The sequence below is a fragment of the Elaeis guineensis genome, chromosome 14 (assembly GCF_000442705.2).
Source record: "Elaeis guineensis isolate ETL-2024a chromosome 14, EG11, whole genome shotgun sequence".
Classification (NCBI taxonomy): domain Eukaryota; kingdom Viridiplantae; phylum Streptophyta; class Magnoliopsida; order Arecales; family Arecaceae; genus Elaeis; species Elaeis guineensis.
Window position 1 is genome coordinate 64,751,105 of NC_026006.2, and position 19,652 is coordinate 64,770,756.

A 19,652-nucleotide genomic window follows, 5' to 3' on the forward strand; every position below is an offset into this window, starting at 1 on the left:
TATACAAAGAAAGAAAGGTAAGAGAAGAAGAGAAGAAGATTAAAGAAAAAGATCAAGAGTTGATCGCAATCCAGGCTTCATTCAGATTCACAGACTGAATTTTCTTAGAGAAAAAAATTTAACTTGAAGAGGACTGTTTCAGACTGATCCTAAATGGATACTCGTAGAGATCAAATACTTATACGGCTAAGAGAGAGTCTCTTTTCTTTCAGATCTAGATTTGAAGAAAGAAATTATAAAATATGTATGTGATTTGATTATAAACTGAATTTCAGCATATATACAATTTCAGTATGTGAACTAGATCTTTGTGGTTTTATATTTTATGCATGCATGATTCAGATTAAAAATATTTTAATTTTATTACTATTTTACTAAATAGATAGAGATGAAATCTCTAACACAGATAACAGAGAAGAGGCAAATGAATTTTCTATGAAAGTCAGTTATTTGCCATTTTGGTCTACTTCAAGTAATCACTACAGACAATGATCGATAATTCAATAATACTAAGTTTGAAGAATTCTGTATAAAATCTTAAATTATCCGCAAACTTATTTCAGTCGAGCATTTACAATCAAACGAAGAAGCCAAGGTGACCAACAAAACGATACTACAATGCCTGAAGATAAGATTAAGTCAAGCCAAAGGGCAATGGGCAGACGAATTGTAGATTATTTTATGGTCCTATCGAACAACTCGAATTCCAATTGAAAAAACATCCTTCAATTTAATATTCAAAACAGAAGTAGTACTCTCATTGGAAATCGGCTTGTCATTGATAAGGGCAGAGCATTATGATGAGATGACCAATTCTGATCGGCGACGAGCTGACTTAGATTTGCTTGAAGAAACTTGAAGACAAGCCCAACTAAGGATGGTTTCATACCAACAATAGATAGCCCAGTACAATAATTTAGGAGTCAAGCCTAAAATCTTTTGATTAGAAGATTGTCTTTAGAAGAGCAGAAATCTCTAAATCGATCGAGTAAGAAAAATTATCGCTGAGTTGGAAAGGCCCCTACAAAATTTTGAAAGTACTCTGATCAGTAGCATACAAAATTGAAAACTTAGATGGCACAAAAATTATTTGTGCTCGCAATGCCGAGAATCTATGCATATATTAACAGTTGGTCATTATAATCATATATGAATGACTTCTTTTCTACTCTACCATGCCGATGAGTTTAATTATTCAGCAAATGAACGAATAATATGATCGACTGACACTCGATGGAAAGTTAGTTGGCTAACATCCGATTAACTAACTTAGGATTTAATATGCACAGAAAATAGTTAGTCGGTATTCACTAGATTAACTAAGGGTTGAATGATCCAAAATGAAATAATATTAAGTTGTTAAACTCTTTTGACAATCGACCATGTTTGACATATTTCAATGACCAACTTTGTCATCTGAACCAACGTACTACAACGACCGACTATATGACTAAGAAAAATTGCCATCAAGTTATTCTTGTTCGTCAACCTCTACCAACTGTCTTCTACCGACAATCTTACTAAACCATTTTACCAACAACATTAAGCAAAACTCGGACAAAGGAACAAAAGTAGTTTTAAGAAGAAAGAGCCCATTTCATTCCAAAAAGTCATTTTTACATAGTCAGGGCAAAGCTGAGAACAAAAGGAGAAAAAATAAAAAATATCTAAGAAACTACATCGGTATCAGCTCCTCCATCAGCGACGACTGGAGTAGTAGCCTCCCCATCCTTACCTTCATCAGGTCACACCTTGTTCAGATCCCATTCAGGATGAAGATGACTAATCGCCATCTTGCAATCCTCAAATCCGACCTTGTAGGCAACTGTAGACCTCTCACCAATTTCATCCTCGAACTTTTGAGAAGTTCAAAATTCGATCAGTGTTCGAGAAACTACCTTCTGGACCCAAGTTTCAGCAGTCAAGGCCTTCTTCTCAACCTCCCAAGCGGTTTTCTTAGCATCTCTCTGCCTATCCCTCTCCTCAGCAAAAGCGATCTCTACCAACTCTATTTCCTTTTCGAAGTCTGCAATCATCTCTCTTTGCTTCTCAACTTCCTCCTCCTTCCCTTTCAACTAGGAGTCCAATTCAACTATTTGGACTTGGGAAGGAGCCATCTCGATTTCTAATTAAGCAAAGTCTTCTTGACATTTCTTTGTTCGCTCCTTTGTGGCTCGAAAAAGTTCTTTCGCAATGTCGACCCTAGCATTTACAATCTGAACCTGGCCTTCCAACGAGTGATCGAGTCAATCGAAGCTGGTCAGTCCCTCAAATAAGATAGTGGCATCGTGTGTCAACTGTAAAAGACTAAAATTTGTCTAAGTTAGAAAGCCGAAAAATCAACATAGATGAAAAAAGTTATTCAGGCTTACCGACAACAATAATGCGTAATAGCCCGAGATGATTTCTTCGACTAGGCAGGCTTTCCTTTCTTCTCAATTGGCTTAGAGCATGATCATCTTCATTAGCTCTCCAGCGAAACAGTGGTCTCAGAGTGTCACGTAAGTTGTTTTAATGTGCATGCCGAGTGTGACATACCCCTCCTCAGACGACTTTAGAGGAGTGTGCTCGATGCCTTTCCTCGATTGGCACCTAGACCTGCAATGGCTAGAGGAGGTTAGCGTGGCATAACTCAGATAACCTTCGAGCCCCGATATCGGTAAAGCCTGCATGGCAGTGGTAGGCCTGGTCGATTCCTCCTCGATAATGATGACTTTATCATCTTGATTGGCGGATGTTGTCGGGAGTGGCGATGATTCTCTTGGCAGTGAAGGCATCCTCGGTGGTGATGGTGACTAGATGCTTCTCAGCACACCCAAGGAAGATTCTCCTCAAGGCCTCTTCATTGGTTCTCCAGAAGGTCCTCCTCGAGATGAATTCGACCTCTTCTTAATGGCTCACTGGATGGATTCAGCCGTGATCCTAATGCCTGCAAGCCAAAAAGGAGAGTTAGTATCAAAAGTAGAGAAAGCTTGGCAAAAGAAATTTAGAAATTCATAGAAAAAATGAGACTCTACCTAAAGAGTTAAGCGGACTCAACCTGGCATCATACAAATTGCTCTATAAGAAGTTCTAGCTATTCAGGAACCTTCATATTGAGCAGTAGTTCATAATGCTCCTTATCTTCCTCAAGGACCATGATTCTTGTTTGGAGAAAGATTAGGAGTGGTCCAAACCAAACTGAAACCTCATGGATGGAAGCGATATAAAAAAAAAATTATTCTTCCACCCCATGGATAGAAGATGGAACCTCGATAATAAACTGATGATGATACCAGGGACTGAAAAACCACCATCTTTTTATCCTAAGGATGTTTCTTCAACATGAATAAAGCCCAAAAATTTGAGATCCTCCACTCACAATGAATAAGGTGACAAAGAACAATAAATGAACAAAGAATCCTAAAGGAGTTCGAAACTAACTGTGCTGGAACTAAGTCATACAAGTCCAAAAAATTTGCAATGAATGGATGAATAAGAAATCGAAGGTCAGACCAAAGAAATTTCTCATAAATGGCAATACGGCAGTCAAGAGGGTGGGTCACTCGACCATCTTGAGCAAGAGCCGATAATTTATATCGATTCGAAATTTGGTAATGATCCCTCAAATGCCAAACATCAGACTCAGATAATTCAGATCTATTATGAAGAGGTCCAAAAAAATTTTCGGTGGCTAGCTGATTATCTGACCCGTGACAACCAAAACTATGCAGTCGAGAAAAAGTAATATCCTCAGGAGCATCCTGAGGAACTTCCTTGGTTTTCTCTCAAGTAGTTGGTGCCCGAGAATCCTGATCTCTCACAAAATTTTCATCTCTAGATTTTCTCCTAGAGGAAGATATTCTAATCAAAAAACTTTAAAACAATAAAAAGAAAACTTATAGATTAAATCCAGAAAGGAGAAAAAAAGTACAAGAGATTTGACCTCAACAGCAGGTTGAACGACAATGATGAAGAAGACGACAGCGATGACAACAAGGATGCCAACGATGGAGATGAAGGAGATGGATTCTTTCTCTGGACTGTGGACCAAAGATGGGGACAAATCCATCAAGAAAGAACTATAAACAAAGGAAAATACAAAGACAAAGGGACCCTCTATTTACAGTCGAGATCAGCACCAAAAATCTCACCTTGCTCAGCGATTTTGATATGTGGTAAGGATCTTAGCGGACAAACTTTTCAATCGTTCGATGTGCCACTAATACGATTCTACCATATAAGTCGAATCCGCGATGAAAGCTGTCAAGCCAATTCGATACCTACATGCGGCTGCATTTAGATGGTTGGAGATCGATAGGCTAGACTGCTCAATCTTCAATAATAATTATAGAAGATTGCCTCGTGCTCCATGCTCATAATCTCAACTGAACTGGAAGTAGCTGTGTGGTTGTTGGCTAGGTTTTCAATCGACCTGAAAGTAGTGGCATTAGAACAGCATAATTAGATTCCTCTAAGCGGCACTATAGTTTTTTGTCTCTTACTCCTTCCTAAAAATGGATCTGGCATTTTCTCTAGCGCCAATCTATTGTTGTAGATTTTCTAGCTCTGATCGACTTGGCTAGAGATGGATGGCAACTATAGGACCACGACGGTAGTACTTATAAAATAAAATATTAATCGAAATTGGTTCTGATGAAGATCCTTCGATGCTTAAGTCAAAAATGTGAAATAGATAAGAAAGTAAGTATGATGGAGCTTTTTTGCTTACCTTGAGGTTTCGCGCAAGCTTCTGTTTATAAGTAGAGGTCGATATGTTGTAAGGAGGCAAGAGTGCCAAGACTTACTCCTATCATATCGGGTACGATATGCCTTATATCACCTCTTTGATTCGACGGTGAGATTCAGAGTTATTTACTATCTTATTTACTTACTGTTAGCCATTATCGCAAATCACGGGATTTGAAAATCTGTGTGGAACCAAGGGTCAACCTTGCTTGTTATACCGGCTAAGGTCGGCTTCAGAGGCACATGATCACGCCAGTCAAGTTTAGAGATTGGCCCATCCGAAGTTATCGGAGGAGATTTTCCATCCTCGTATTAGATATCAAACAAACACATCACCGTCCATCTATTTTCATGGGCCCTATTCGATGGTGCATCGGACAGCTGTTGATAAACAGCAGACCTCCGAAATACGTTTCTATTTTTTTTATCACCACCGCTCGCGGTCACAGACCCAAGTCATCAAGCGCTAGTCCTCAGGTCCCCGGCATACGAATAATGGAATGCCATCGCTTGCGGGCAATGTTTCCACACCTACGTGGTCCGTGATCTCCCCCAATCTGTATTTATATTAGCCGGAATTGTCAGCCCAAAGTCTTCCGCAGGCACCGGACTTATAGCTCTCGTCACATCATCTCTCCCATCTTCTCTCATTTTTAAACTTCTTCCCTCCTGTCTCTCCCTCGTAGCCTTCTTTCTTCCAATCTTCGCTTTTATTTCGGCGACCGTCCGGGCCACCACTTGGTGGATGAATCCCTCTTTTCCTGAAAAAGTTCCACCCTCCTCCTGTGTCTCCCGTTCTCTTCCGCAATGACTCATCGTCACCGCCCTCCCTCCCTCCTCCTCATCCTCTCGCCTTTCCTTCTATTCTCCTCCTTAACGTCCTTCAAAGGTAATTTAACCGCCGTAGCCCAATGCCTCCCGGACCAGAGCTCCGCCCTCCTCCGGCTGAAGGAAGGCCTCTTCTTCACCGACACCGAACTCGGATCTTGGAAGTCGGGCACCGACTGCTGCGACCACTGGGAGGGCGTTACCTGCGACCCGGCTTCTGCGGGTCGGGTCACCGCTCTCGACCTCAGCAACCGCATCACACACGGTACGATTGATACCATCCTCTTTAACCTCACCTCCTTGACTTCTCTCAACCTTGCGAACACTGAGCTCTACCAAAGAATCCCATCGTCAGGGTTCGAGAAGCTCGCTAATCTCACCCGTCTCAACCTCTCCAACGCCGGCTTCTATGGCCAGACACCGTTAGGCATCTCTCGCCTAACGAAGCTGGTCTCTCTCGACCTCTCCACCCCGGTCGACGCACCTGCAATCTCACTCAATCTTCGTGATCCTGATCTCAGGACCTTAATTGCAAACCTTAGCAATTTGAGGGAACTCTACCTCGATGGCATCGACATCTCTTCCAATGGTTCCGAGTGGTGCAGAGCAGTGTCCGACTCGACCCCTGGCCTTCAAGCGCTGAGCTTGGTATACTGTTCGCTCTATGGTCCAATTGACTCATCGCTCTTGAAGCTTCGGTCGTTGTCGAAACTTCGCCTTGATGAGAATAGCTTGGAATCCAGTGGGCTGGAGTTCTTCGCTAACTTCTCTTCTTTAAGCATGCTTAGTCTCAGTTCTTGTGGGCTCACGGGATATTTTCCGGCAAGGATATTTCAGCATAGGAATTTGACATTACTTGATGTCTCGGGCAATGCATATCTTTCTGGGAATTTGCCTGAGTTCCCCGAAGATAGCACTTTGGAAAGTTTGGTTCTATCTAACACGAACTTTTCTGGGACTTTACCTCGGTCTATTGGAAATCTCAAGTCTTTGGCAAACTTGCAGATTTCGGATTGTATACTTTCTGGGGTCATACCCTCTTCTTTTAGCAACCTCACCCAGCTGGTCCATTTGGACCTCTCATTCAATAATCTCAGTGGTGAGCTTCCTTCAATGGTTCGATGGCGAAGCATTTCAGACGTAGTACTTTCTAATAATAAGCTGACTGGATCAATAACTTCCTCGTTTGGTAACGGAGTGCTTCCCAATCTTACGAGGATTGATCTAACAGATAACTTGCTCTCTGGTACGATTCCTGTATCGCTGTTTTCTCTACCATCTTTGCAGAATTTGCTACTTGGACAGAACCAGTTCTCGGATCACCTCGAAGAGTTTTCAAATCCTCCTTCCACGTTGTCATATGTTGATTTGAGCAATAACAGGCTGCAGGGACCAATTCCAAAGTCAGTCTTTCGGCTCTCAAACCTAAAAGTTCTCAATCTTGCATCAAACAACTTCAGTGGTACAGTGGTGCTAGACTCGCTCGGGTGCTTGAGGAATCTCTCGGAACTGGATCTCTCAAATAACTCACTCTCTGGCACGATTCCTGTGTCCCTGTTTTCTCTACCATCTTTACAGGAGTTGGTACTACGCCAGAACCAGTTCTCGGGTCATCTCCAAGAGTTCCCAAATCCTTCTTCCACGTTGTCATTTGTTGATTTGAGCAATAACATGCTGCAGGGACCAATTCCAAAGTCAGTGTTTCGGCTCTCAAACCTAAGAGCTCTCATTCTTGCATCAAACAACTTCAGTGGTACAGTGGGGCTAGCCTCGATCGGGAACTTGAGGAATCTCTCGTTTCTGGATCTCTCAAATAACATGCTGTCAGTAATAGATGGAGATGATTCTTCTTCGTTGGCTTCTTTCCCCAGTATCTACTCATTGAGCCTGGTATCTTGCAATCTGAGCAGGCTTCCTGCTTTTTTGAGATATCAAAAAGGAGTCGAGATTCTGGACCTCTCGATGAATAGGATTGGTGGGAGTATACCCAGTTGGATATGGAGTATTGAGAAGTACAGTTCTGTCACTTACGTCAATCTTTCTTTTAACATGTTTACCAGTGTGGAAGGGCCACCCTATTTCTCCAATTTCAGCTCAATGATCCTTGACCTTCAAGCCAACATGCTTCAAGGACCTCTTCCTGTCCCTCCGCCGAACACCATTGCTTTGGATTACTCGAACAACTCCTTCACGTCTTCTATTCCATCCAATTTCAGTGCATATATTGGCTTCACCATCTTCCTTTCACTGTCTAATAACAGACTCACAGGAGAGATCCCTCCTTCCATTTGTAATGCAAGCTATCTCAAAGTGATTGATCTTTCAAACAACAATTTGAATGGTTCGATCTCATCATGCCTTTTGGAAGGTAGCAATCATTTGGTCATACTTAATCTGAGAGGGAACCAGTTTCATGGAACCTTGCCTCAGAATTTTAACGGAAATTGTGCTCTGCGGACAATAAATCTCAATGGTAACCAGTTGAACGGGCCTTTATCCAGATCCTTGGCCAAGTGCAGCACGCTGGAGGTCCTAGACCTTGGAAACAACCACATAGTCGACTCCTTCCCATATTGGCTGGGAAGAATTTCGACACTGCGCGTTCTCATTCTGAGGTCCAATGGATTCTTTGGCCATGTTGGACCTCCTCCAGGAAACGATGGAAGCAATTACACATTTGAGATGCTGCAAATATTTGATCTGTCTTCCAACAACTTCACCGGCAGCTTACCCTCGGAATGCTTTAAGAATCTAAAAGCCATGAAGGCTAATTCAGATTTTAATCGCTCTACTGTGGATTATAGGTACCTGGAGTCCGGCCAATCACCCTACTATCAGAACAGTGTCACAGTCACAAGCAAAGGGCAGAACATGGTGCTAGTGAAGAAGATCCTGACTATCTTCACATCCATTGATTTCTCAAGTAATCACTTCGAAGGCAGCATCACGGGGGAGATTGGGGAACTCCATTCACTGGTGGTGTTAAACATGTCGCACAATGCTCTTATAGGTGGAATCCCTCCTCAGCTTGGGAACCTGCTCCAGCTCGAGTCTTTGGATCTCTCTTCAAACGACCTCTCAGGCGAGATTCCCCAGCAACTGACTTCTCTCACTTTCCTTTCTTCTTTGAACCTCTCATACAACAATTTATCGGGAAAAATACCGCAGGGTAGTCAGTTCTCTACATTCACGAACACTTCGTTTATAGGGAATAAAGGTTTATGTGGGAGCCCGCTTTCTAAACAATGTAGTTTTCCGAGTACAGATTCTCCTTCAGGCTCCATTGACGGAGCTTCTGGAGACCAAATTTGGAATCATTTTACTGTCGTCATGATAGGATTGGGTTTCGGAGTCGGCTTTGCGGTGGTAGTTGTGCTTCTGGCGATCTGGAGGCGTGGGTGATGATGGTGGAACTTGTAGAAACAAATGAATTCTCGTTTCATAATTTGTGGAACTTGGGCGTGTAATATGTCATGTTTGGAGGCCTTCATGGCACAATCTGGATTATTATGGTTGAAGCAATTATAATTTTCTATCCATAGACCACCGATGTTCTAGTCAAGCTGCATGCTGCTTTGCAGTCATATATAAGAATGAAGAATTCGCACAGATGGGACCACACGGAAGAGATAGACTAGAGACCATTCATTCCTTGGTGTCCAATTTTATAATTCCCTTTACGGAAATCTGGCTTTTATACTGTTATGGAGATTAAATACAATTCTTCCGAGCCCCCCTGTCGCCTCTGCAAGGCTAAGACCCTTCTCTAGGGCTGTGAAACAAGCGACCTCCTCATGAGCAGCTTGTGTTTCACTTGAAGTTTAACTTGTTTAATTAGTAAAGTGGGGCTAAAGCTAGAACTAGAGTTAGCTCATTAAAGCTCGTATCAAATAAATTTAAGATAAAAACAAGTAAATAATATATAATAATATATATTATCAGTCATTATCTATAGATATAAAGATTTCTTTTATTTATAATTATAACTACAAACCAATTTATTTTAAGTAAGTATTATAATAAGCTCAAAGTATATTTATTTTTTTCCTATAACGGGCGCTTCACATAACTCTACTATGAATACATATAAAAAGTAAAATAAAAAAATAAATGTCTCAGAATGCTCTTATTTGGAGTAGAGTAAAAATTGGTCTACAACATCTTTCTAAAGTGTTCAATAATAATTGAAAGCTATTCAGTTTACAGTCCCACTCTCCTTCCAATAATATGCCTCATAACAAAAGCAGTGCCCTCCTTTGCCAGATGCCAGATGGCCTGCAAGAGGGGGTGCACGTAAATCTTGCTATCATGTCTCTACACATATCCAATTATAGTAGCAGAATCACCCTCCAAAATGATGGGCTTAAAAGATTGAGATGTCTTAAATAAATTGATCATCTGTAGCTAGCTTGGATTGTTTACACCTTTGCCTCTCTTTTTCTATGTACTTCATTGTATTAATGCTAAATGCCTATTATTATTTAGAAAAAGTTAGAGAGACTCTTTTTCAATTTTAGGGCATTCATATTTACATCTCAAAAATTTAAAATATATCAACTAGACACCAAATCTTCAAATTTATTGCAACATGATCCAGCCATATCTCCGTTACAAAATATTGTCATGTAAGCATCACGTGATAACTAAACCTCGGTAAAATTTTAGAATCGCCTTTTCCACTTAGCAAGAGACTTCTTTTTTTTAACGAAGAAGTGAATTGAAAGAGAAGGGAAGAAGAGTCATCTGGACGATCCTATCCGACCTCACCACCTGATCTGCTTTTTTCTTCTTAAAGACATCAAGGGTCCCTGTACAGACAGGACCTGCGGTCCCAGACAGGAACCAAGAAAACATAGACTGCCATGGCTGAAGCACTTTTCCATCCCCTTCATGTTTCTTCCAAAGCATGATATCAAATGCATTCTTGACTGTGAACATGACAGCTTGGTTTGTTCCATTACGCATGACAGCCGGTGCTGCTCCTGCCCAGAGCCCAAAAATGCCTTCTCCATGAATGATCATCCTTGCACGGTGCATTGGACCCCTGTACTTTAAAAGTTCAGGGCTCAAATCTTTTTGCCGTTGCAATCTAATCTTAACCACCTGTATTCATGACATAAAAATATTTAGTCTTCTATAACTGCAAATTAAATATATTAATTTCTTTCAGTCAGTATCAACTAACCTATAGCAGTTAAAAATCTGTGAAAAGAAAATCATCATAAAGAACTTAATACAACATGTTTGCAAACTTGAAGTATATCATTTATTTAATGAAACAAAAGGAAGCAAAAAAATTTGTCGAAACTGAGGATGCAAGTTGGCTTGGGCTCAACCTGAACCAAACCAGCTAAGCACTCACTGGCTCAGGACAGGCCAAGGTCTTACGAACTAGGTTCCGTCTTGGGCTCAAACATCTCAATTCCTACCCAAACCTCACCCTATCCCAACCGAACACAAGAAGTACTTAAATTTATATGTGTTTCCCACAAAATATTTATATGTTTTGGTTAACCATATATTTAGCATTACTGAGAAATTGTGGTGCAAAATTGCAGCTAAATAAGATGTCAACCAAGTACCGACCTAACAAAAATGTTCGAAACCTTTTCATAATCTTAAATTACCCATATAATCCAACCTAACCCAATAAATCCAAACCAACTAGCACCAGCCAGATCCAAACCAAATTGAGCTGAAGAAGATGTTAGTTTGATAGAACAAAACCCAGCCTGAGTTCTGGCTGGATTGGGAGAACTTGAGGCTGGGCTGTGTTAGGTCGGTCCTCAACCTGACCCAACCTGTCCAAGTTGTATTCCTAGTAGAAACACATGCCTTTTGGAACTGCTTAATTCTCGTACTCACAAAAACTGATCCTTAATGTGAATTTGCAATATATCTACATATTCCACCTGCTTACCGCAATCCTAAAACATACAAGAGAAATTTGTATCTACTTGTTACTCCTTACCCTCTTTTTTCATTTTCATTTATTTTACAATCTCCCTGTTGCAGCCATTCTATCTGCTGAAACCAAAATTGTCTTAAAAATTGTTATTTCAGTGTGATCTGTCTTCTAATGATAAATAAATTCTATGGAATGATACATTTTCCTTCCCTGCCAAGAAAAGAGTGGGACTTGTTTCACTTTGGTTCACATATAAAAACTTCCCTTGTTATGTCAGCAATGGCTAAAAGAAGGCATCATTTTTCTCATTCGAAACTGTTGGGTATAAAATACCCCCCAGCCGAAGTTCGTAATGAAAGTGACCCTCTGGGGATCCAACTGACTTTCGACCTCCGGCAACATCTCTTCAAACCTTCTGGGCGGCCGAGCCTCCGCCACACTCTCAAGTTTTGCCGACGGGCAGGACCCCACCAGCGTCGATCGGATTCTTCGCAACGTCCGGACTCCTACGGGAGCCGGACCTCGCCCCCAATTCCAATTGCAGGCAGACTTCGTCCGGACTCCTACGGGAGCCGGACCTCGCCCACGACTTCGCCTGCAGACTCCGCCCGGGCTCCTACGGGAGCCGAACTCCGCCCACAACTCCGGCTGCAGGCAGACTTTGTCCGGACTCCTATGGGAGCCGGACCTCGCCCACGACTTCACCTGCAGACTCCATCCGGGCTCCTACGGGAGCCGGACTCCGCCCACGACTCCAGCTGCAGGTAAACCTCGTCCGAACTCCTACGGGAGCCGGACTCCGTCCTGACTCTAATTGCAGGTAAACTTTGTCCGGACTCCTACGGGAGCCGGACCTCACCCACGACTTCACCTGCAGACTCCGCCCGGACTCCTATGGGAGCCGGACTCCGCCCACGACTCCAGCTGCAGGTAAACCTCGTCCGGACTCCTATGGGAGCCGGACTCCGTCCTGACTCTAATTGCAGGTAAACTTCGTCCGGACTCCTACGGAAGCCGGACCTTGCCCACGACTTCACCTGCAGACTCCGCCCACGACTCCAGCTACAGGCAGACTTAGTCCGGACTCCTACGGGAGTCGGACTTCGTCTCCAACCTCAACTGCTGGAAGGCTTTACCCGGACTCCTACGGGAGCCGAACTCCGCCCACGACTTCACCTGCAGACTCCGCCCGGGCTCCTACGGGAGCCGGACTCCGCCCACGACTCCAGCTGCAGGTAAACCTCGTCCGGACTCCTACGGGAGCCGGATTCCGTCCTGACTCTAATTGCAGGTAAACTTCGTCCGGACTCCTACGGGAGCCGGACCTCGCCCACGACTTCACCTGCAGACTCCGTCCGGACTCCTACGAGAGCCAGACTCCGCCCACGACTCCAGCTGCAGGTAAGCTTCGTCCGGACTCCTACGGGAGCCGGACTTCGTCCCTGACCTTGATTGCAGGTGGACTTCGACCGGACTCCTACGGGAGCCAGATCACGTCTCCGACTCCAGCTACAGGCAGACTTAGTCCGGACTCCTACAGAAGTCGGACTTCGTCCCCAACCTCAACTGCTGGAAGGCTTCACCCAGACTCCCATGGGAGCCGGGCTCCGTCCTCAACCTCGACTGCGAGAAGACTTCGTCCGGACTCCTACGGGAGCCGAGCTCCGCCCACGACTTCACTTACGGGTAAACTCCGTCCGAACTCCTATGAGAGCCGGACTTCGTTCCTGACCTTGATCGCAGGTGAGCTTCGACCGGACTCCTACGGGAGCCAAATCACGTCTCCGACTCCAGTTACAGGCAGACTTAGTCCGGACTCCTACGGGAGCCGGACTTCGTCCCCGACCTCAACTGCTGGAAGGCTTCACCCGGACTCCCATGGGAGCTGGGCTCCGTCCCCAGCTCCGACTACAGGAAGACTCCGTCCGGACTCCTACGGGAGCCGAACTTCGCACCTGACTTAAATTGCAGGAAGACTCTATCCGGACTCCTACGGGAATCGGATCTCGTCTCCAACTCCGGCTGCAAGAAGACTTCATCCGGACTCCTACGGGAGCCGGACTCTGAGCTCCTCTCAGACAGGTGGCTAGCCACCTCTCCCCGGACTTCGACCGACAGGCCTGGGCCCACTGGTAGGCCGCAACAACAGCCACGACCCTGCTCCACCTCCTGCAACAGATTCCGCACGGTTCCATCACTCCCTGACAGGCCGCAGTGACGGCCACGACACTACTCCACCTCCTGCGACGGATTCCGCGTGGCTCCATCACTCCCTAGCAGATCGCCATAATGACCACGATTCTGCTCCACTCCCTGCGACGGATACCGTGCGATTCCTCCCACCTCCTGACGAGTCGCGACAACGGACGCCGTCCCACTACCCGCAACAGACTCCACGTGGCACGTCCCGACGGTGGCCACGATCCCACTCCACTACTCCTCGCAACAAACTCCGCCTGACTCTGGACAGCCCACTGCCAGACGGTTACAGATATCGCTATCAGTCTGCTGCCCCCTTTCGCCTATAAAAGGGGGCCCCAGATATGTTATTCTATAAGCTCTTTTTACCTAGAAACTCTGCTAAAATTTTCGTTCGAGCACTCCATTCTTGTTGAGGCAGAGAACTGACTTGAGCATCAGAGGGTCTTGCCGGAGCAACCCCACCTTCGGTTTAGACTTCTTTTGCAGGTCCCGACGGCGACCACGACCCCCACAACTCCAGCTTCTCCGACGCAGGCGGATTTTTGCACCAACAGGATTGGCGCTAGAGGAAGGGTTGAACCTTCGCAGTACCCTTGTTCTTAAAGGAACGCTCAATGGGACTGCCCCCGGGCATCTTTTTCGGTGCCCTCTCCTCTCTCCTCCACTTGGTCTTTGCCCGATGCCTCTCCGCAAGGCGTCCACACGGCGATCCACGGCCTCCGCGGCCAGATCTCAGGCTCCGGCCTCACCTCCAGTTTTTCAGCCTCCTCCTCCTCCGACAACGGCGGTCGGTGCGGAGCAATTTGATCTGCTGGCACAGCAGGTCAGGGGCCTCACTGAAGCTGTGCAGGCCATGCAGCAGCAGCAGCAGCCGCAGGTATCAGTGCGCTTGGAAAGGGTGTCACCGGAACACCAGAATCCGACGGTGGGGCGGGCCACTTGGACCAGTCGCCTCGTCTTTCCTGGGAAGACGAACCCGAGGGTGGAGAGCCCACAATCAGATCACGACTCCACCCCTGGAAGATCCCTGCCCCCATTCTGCCAGAGGACCCTCGAGACCCGAAGTCGAGAGGATTTTCTAGACCGGAGACTCCAGGAGATGAACCGGCAGATCGAAGAACTCCGCCACGCTCCCCCCGCTTATGGTGAGGATATTTGCACTGACCCTCCCTTTTCTCAAATGATCATGCAGGAACCGATCCTGCCCAACTTCAAACTCCCCCAGTTCGAAAGCTACGACGGGACTTCGGATCTGGTTGATCATCTGGAGGCCTTCCGGATGATGATGCTGCTTCATGACGCACCCGACGCCATTCTATGCCGAGTCTTCCCATCCACCTTGAAGGGAGCGGCGAGAAACTGGTACTCAGCGCTGAAGTCGGGTACCATCTTTTCCTTCGATCAAATGAGCCACCAATTTGTGGCCCATTTTGTCAGCAGTCGGCGCCCCTGGAAGGGTTCGAGTCCCTCATCAATATCAAGCAGAGAGAGGGGGAGTCCATTCGAGCCTACATCAACCGTTTCAATATCGCCGTACTGGAGGTCCGGAACTTGGACCAGTCGGTAGCAATGACCGCTCTGAAGGACGGCCTTCAGAAGAATGACCTTTTGTTCTCCCTGGAGAAGAAGTACCCCAGGGATTTTGCTGATCTGTTGACTCGGGCCGAAGAGTACGCTCGAGCGGAAGAAGCCTTCAAAATGAAGGATGAGGAGACTGCGAGAGAACGGCAGGTGGGAGACTCGAGTAAGCCCGTAGTCGAAAAAGGATCGAGAGAAGCTCGGCCACGTTCTCGAACTCCTCCCGGGCACAAGCGTGTCCATACTTCTCCCCGGGTACGTAGGCAGAGAAGTCCAGACCGTGGAGTACGGCGGGATTCTCCACCGAAAAGATTCCGCAACTATGCCCCCCTCAATGCCTCGAAAATCCAAGTACTGATGGAGGTCAAGGAGCAGCTCCCCAGGCCAGAGAGGATGTGCACACACCCCGGGAAGCGCAACCCCAACAAGTTCTGTCTCTACCATCGCGACTACGGCCACGACACGGAGGAATGTATTCAGCTCCTAGACGAGATCGAGGAGCTCATCCGGCGAGGTCGACTCGATAGGTTCATTCAACGTCGGTCTGAGGGTAGAGAAGATCGGCTAAGGGCCCTGCCGCAACCTGAACCGCCAAGGAGGGAGGAGCGGCTCGGAGATCGGCCTCCAATCGGGACCATCGACTCCATCATCGGAGGGCCTCAAGGAGGAGCAAACCTTCCACGATCACGAAACTCGAGAAACCTGTAAATGTACTGCTCATGACTTTGCTCTGAATCTAAATTCCTTTCGACTTTGCATGTCTTTCCCTTTTGGCATGGATTTGTTACGATTGGGGATGACCCCTTCAAACAATTAAAACAAGGTCATGTTAGGAACAGGAGGGGAACCTCGTCCTAACATGAGCCAAATGAAAGTCCGATTATTTTAAGATCGGATCGGGGAAAAGGCCCATATAACGGCCCTTGGATGCCCCCTGAGCCATGTTAGAGACAGGAGGAGAACCTCGCCCTAACATGAGCAAAGTCAAAAGCCCGGTTCTTTTAGACCGGTTGGAGGGAGAGGCCCTGCAACGCCCTTACGCGCCCCCACAGCCATGTTAGGGACAGGAGGAGAACTTCGCCCTAACGTGAGCAAAGTCAAAGGCCCGATTCTTTTAGACCGAATGGGGAGAGAGGCCCTACAACGTCCTTATGCGCCCCCACGATCACGTCAGGGATAGGAGGAGGACCTCGCCCTAACGTGAGCAAAGTCGAAGGCCCGGTTCCTCTTAGACCGGATGGGGGGAGAGGCCAAACAGCGCCCACATGTGCCCCCACAGCCTTGTTAGGGACAGGAGGAGAACCTCGTCCTAACATGAGCAAAGTCGAAGGCCCGGTTCTTTTAGACCGGATGGGGGGAGAGGCCCTTGCAACGACCCTTATGTGCCCCCACAGCCCGTTGGGAACAGGATGAGAACCTCATCCTAACCTGAGCTGAGATCGACTACGTCAAGAACAGAAGGAGAACCTCATCTCGACGATGACAAAAACTCGACCGCCCAACAAAATTGGATAAAGAGAAAAGTCCCCTCAATGGCATCTCTACACTTCTACGTGACCCCTCAAAAAGCAAGGGGAGGACCCTCACTCGAAAAGAGGAGGAAAATTAAAAAGGAAAGCGACGGATTACGCCAGCAACAGACGAAAAATAAACCACACCAAAGACCTAAGGAACCTCGTCTCAACAAAGAGGGAAAGCTCCTACCAAACATCCCCGGTCTCTAAGGAGGCTCTCGACACAGGTCAAGAAAACAGCGACACCTTCGAGGTAATGCGGAGTTCGGACCATCAAGCTCGAGCCTACGGCCATGGACGACAAGAAAAGCAAATCAGCGTGGCGACGACTGGGCACCTCCAAACGACGTCAACGTCGGACAAGTCAAAAGACAAAAGAAGTTCGACGGGCGACAATTTAATACAATACGTGGATGAGGTAACACAAAATCTCTTTTTCATTCCATTTGCGAAATATACACCACGAAGCCTAGAAGGCCAAAGGAAGAAAAGCGAAACGACAAGAGCAAGACAAAACAACAAAAGAGAAAATGTATGCATGGAAAGATGGAAGGCCAAAAAGAGCCCTAGGAAAGCTCTGCTCCTTCCGACCTCGAATTATCTGCTTCACCCCTTATCCAGGACTGCCTCAGATTTTCAACTTCTTCTTCTAGCTCTCTCTTTTTCAGCAGCGCATCCTAGAGCGCCCGACGGAGTCGCTGGCTTTCGTTCTCTGCCTCTCGACGTCTCTTTCTCAGGACCTCGAATTCTACCTCCGCGTCCTTGACGGCCTGCTGCTCACATGCCAGCTGGACTTTAATTGCTGCAGCTCAACCGTCCTCTCCCCAAGGGCGACAGAAAGTCCTTCTGCAGTTCTTCTTAGGGATTGAAGTTCATTGGAATCCCGAGAGGAAGCGAGCTGAGCCCTGTCAGCCAGCTGCCCTTGAAGACGGGCGACTTCGTCGGTCGCCACCCTAAGTCTCCCTTTATATTCATCCACCTGCCTGCGCCAGCCGGCCCGATGCACGTCGTAGCTCACCTCGGTATCCTGAAGCTGTTGCTGAAGGTCGGAGACCTTCTTCGACCACTCCCGATCGCCGTCGGCCCGAGTCAAGAGCCGGGACGAACTTCCCTCCAGCTGGCCAATCCTCTCCTGCGCAGCTGACAGTTCTACCCTGAGAGAACTGATCTTGGCAGCTTGAGCCTAAATTCGATCGCTGGCGCTCTTCTTGTGTTCCTCAAGCTCCTTCGCGAAGTCCGCCTTTCTCCGGCTGTACTCCATAATCCCCTTCACGTGGAAATTTCGAAAGCGGGTGGCCTCCGAGGTGGCTTCAGAGTAACCCCCCCTCAACCTGCGAAGCTCGCCTTCCATCTTCTTCGACCTTTTTGTCAAATGAAGAACTTCCTTCTTCAGCCGCTGAATCGTGGACTTCAGCAGAATCCTCAGGGGCAGGGGAAGTGCTTCGACAGGACACTGCCATCGAGAGACAAAAGCGTCAAGGCGCGTCTCATTGCAGAAAGAAAAACAAAAAAGGAGGAAGGAAGAAAGGAGAAGCCATCCACGACGAAAAATTCAACTTTATTGATTGAATATTTTTTAAAGACAAAAAGAAAAAAAAATTATAGTAAAAGAAAAATACAATGTCGGAGGTCTCAGACCTCTGCAGTAGGAGTTGGGGAGCTCGGTGTCCCTGGAAGGGGGCTGCGGCAGCAGTAGCGGCAGGAGAGGGACCGGCCTCATCTTCAGACTCCTCGTCCAAGAAGCTGAGATCGAGCTCGGAAAATTTTCTGGCCACCTTCTCCTGGCAGAGCTCGAACCCCTTGATGAACGCTTCCTGGCCGAATCGGACGTTCAGGTCCCTCATCTCCGCGGAGGTCTTGAACTCCTCTACCGCAAGAACCCTGACCTCCGAGACCAGGACCAGAATCTGCTCCGCCAAATTGGCGACCTCGGCCTCCACCTTTCTCACCGTCTCCTCCGAGGTCTGCTTCTCTTCCTCCCGTGCCTGTTTTTCTTTCTCCAGGGCCTCTTGAAGGGTAACTACTTCGGCGGCCTTTTCTTTGAGACGAGCGACTTCGGTCCGGCGACGCTCCTCCGCCTGGATGACATCCCTCCTTGCCCGGTTCGTCGCCTCGATGTTGGCAAGGAGCTGGTGCCCAATCTACAAGGACGGCTAGGGGTCAGAACAAGGGTCGAAAAGCCAATTAAATGAAGATTTATTTACCTCGAGAAAGGACCCTGGGGAGTCCCAAACCCGCTGCTCAGGATCGACGCGGTCGATCCTCTCGACGACTTCGGGCAGAATGCAGCCGTCGATCAGCCGCTTGATCAAGTCCTGTCATTGAAGAGATTCTCCGGCTCTTCTTCGGAACCAAGGGACTCTTCAACGATGGCTCGGCGGCTACTCGCCCTGCGGGCCACCGACTTTCTTCTCCTCCCCCTCTCGACTCCGGGCGCCTTCGTGGAACGGACCCCCAAAATGGGAAGCCCCAGTCGGCGGACTCCTTGAAGAGGCCCGGGGGGCCGGTGGCTCGGAGTCCGAAGGAACGTCAACCACGGGAGCCGCCTGGACAGTGCAGCCGAGCTCGTCTCCTCCACTCTGGCCTTCTTTGCTGATCCGGAGGCCGCGGCACCTTTTCTTTTGTGGGCCTTGGGGCCCTGGCGAGCATCCATGCTGCTTCGGTATCTATTCCTAAAAAAAAAATCAATAATCAATAATGGAGTAAAAAAGGAAGAAGTGACACGCCAAAAAAAAAAAAAAGAAGAAGAAAAGAAAAGAGAGAGAAGAAAAAAAGAGAGAAGAAGGAGGATGGAAGAAAAGAAGAGAAGAGAAAAGATGGAATACTCGCAGGATCCTGGGGGCTCAAGCCGATGTTGAACAAAAATTGCTCCCTCAGAAGGTTGGGAAGGGAAG

The 19,652-nt window shown here is 47.0% G+C and overlaps 2 protein-coding genes across 2 annotated transcripts in view; one reads left to right on the forward strand and one right to left on the reverse strand.

The window, feature by feature from the left end:
• LOC105057358 (mitochondrial succinate-fumarate transporter 1) overlaps positions 1-19,652 on the reverse strand; it is a 72,001-nt gene that overhangs the window by 37,146 nt on the left and 15,203 nt on the right. The window contains exons 3-4 of the mRNA XM_073248311.1: positions 10,354-10,659; positions 2,202-2,216 (exon numbers count right to left, since the gene is read on the reverse strand). Of these exons, the coding sequence (XP_073104412.1) occupies positions 2,202-2,216; positions 10,354-10,659 (321 nt within the window). The remainder of the gene's footprint in view (positions 1-2,201; positions 2,217-10,353; positions 10,660-19,652) is intronic.
• Positions 5,277-9,057, forward strand: LOC140853848 (uncharacterized). The gene has a single exon (XM_073248946.1). It carries the CDS (start codon positions 5,536-5,538, stop codon positions 8,956-8,958), a length of 3,423 nt encoding a protein of 1,140 aa, XP_073105047.1. The 5' UTR covers positions 5,277-5,535; the 3' UTR covers positions 8,959-9,057.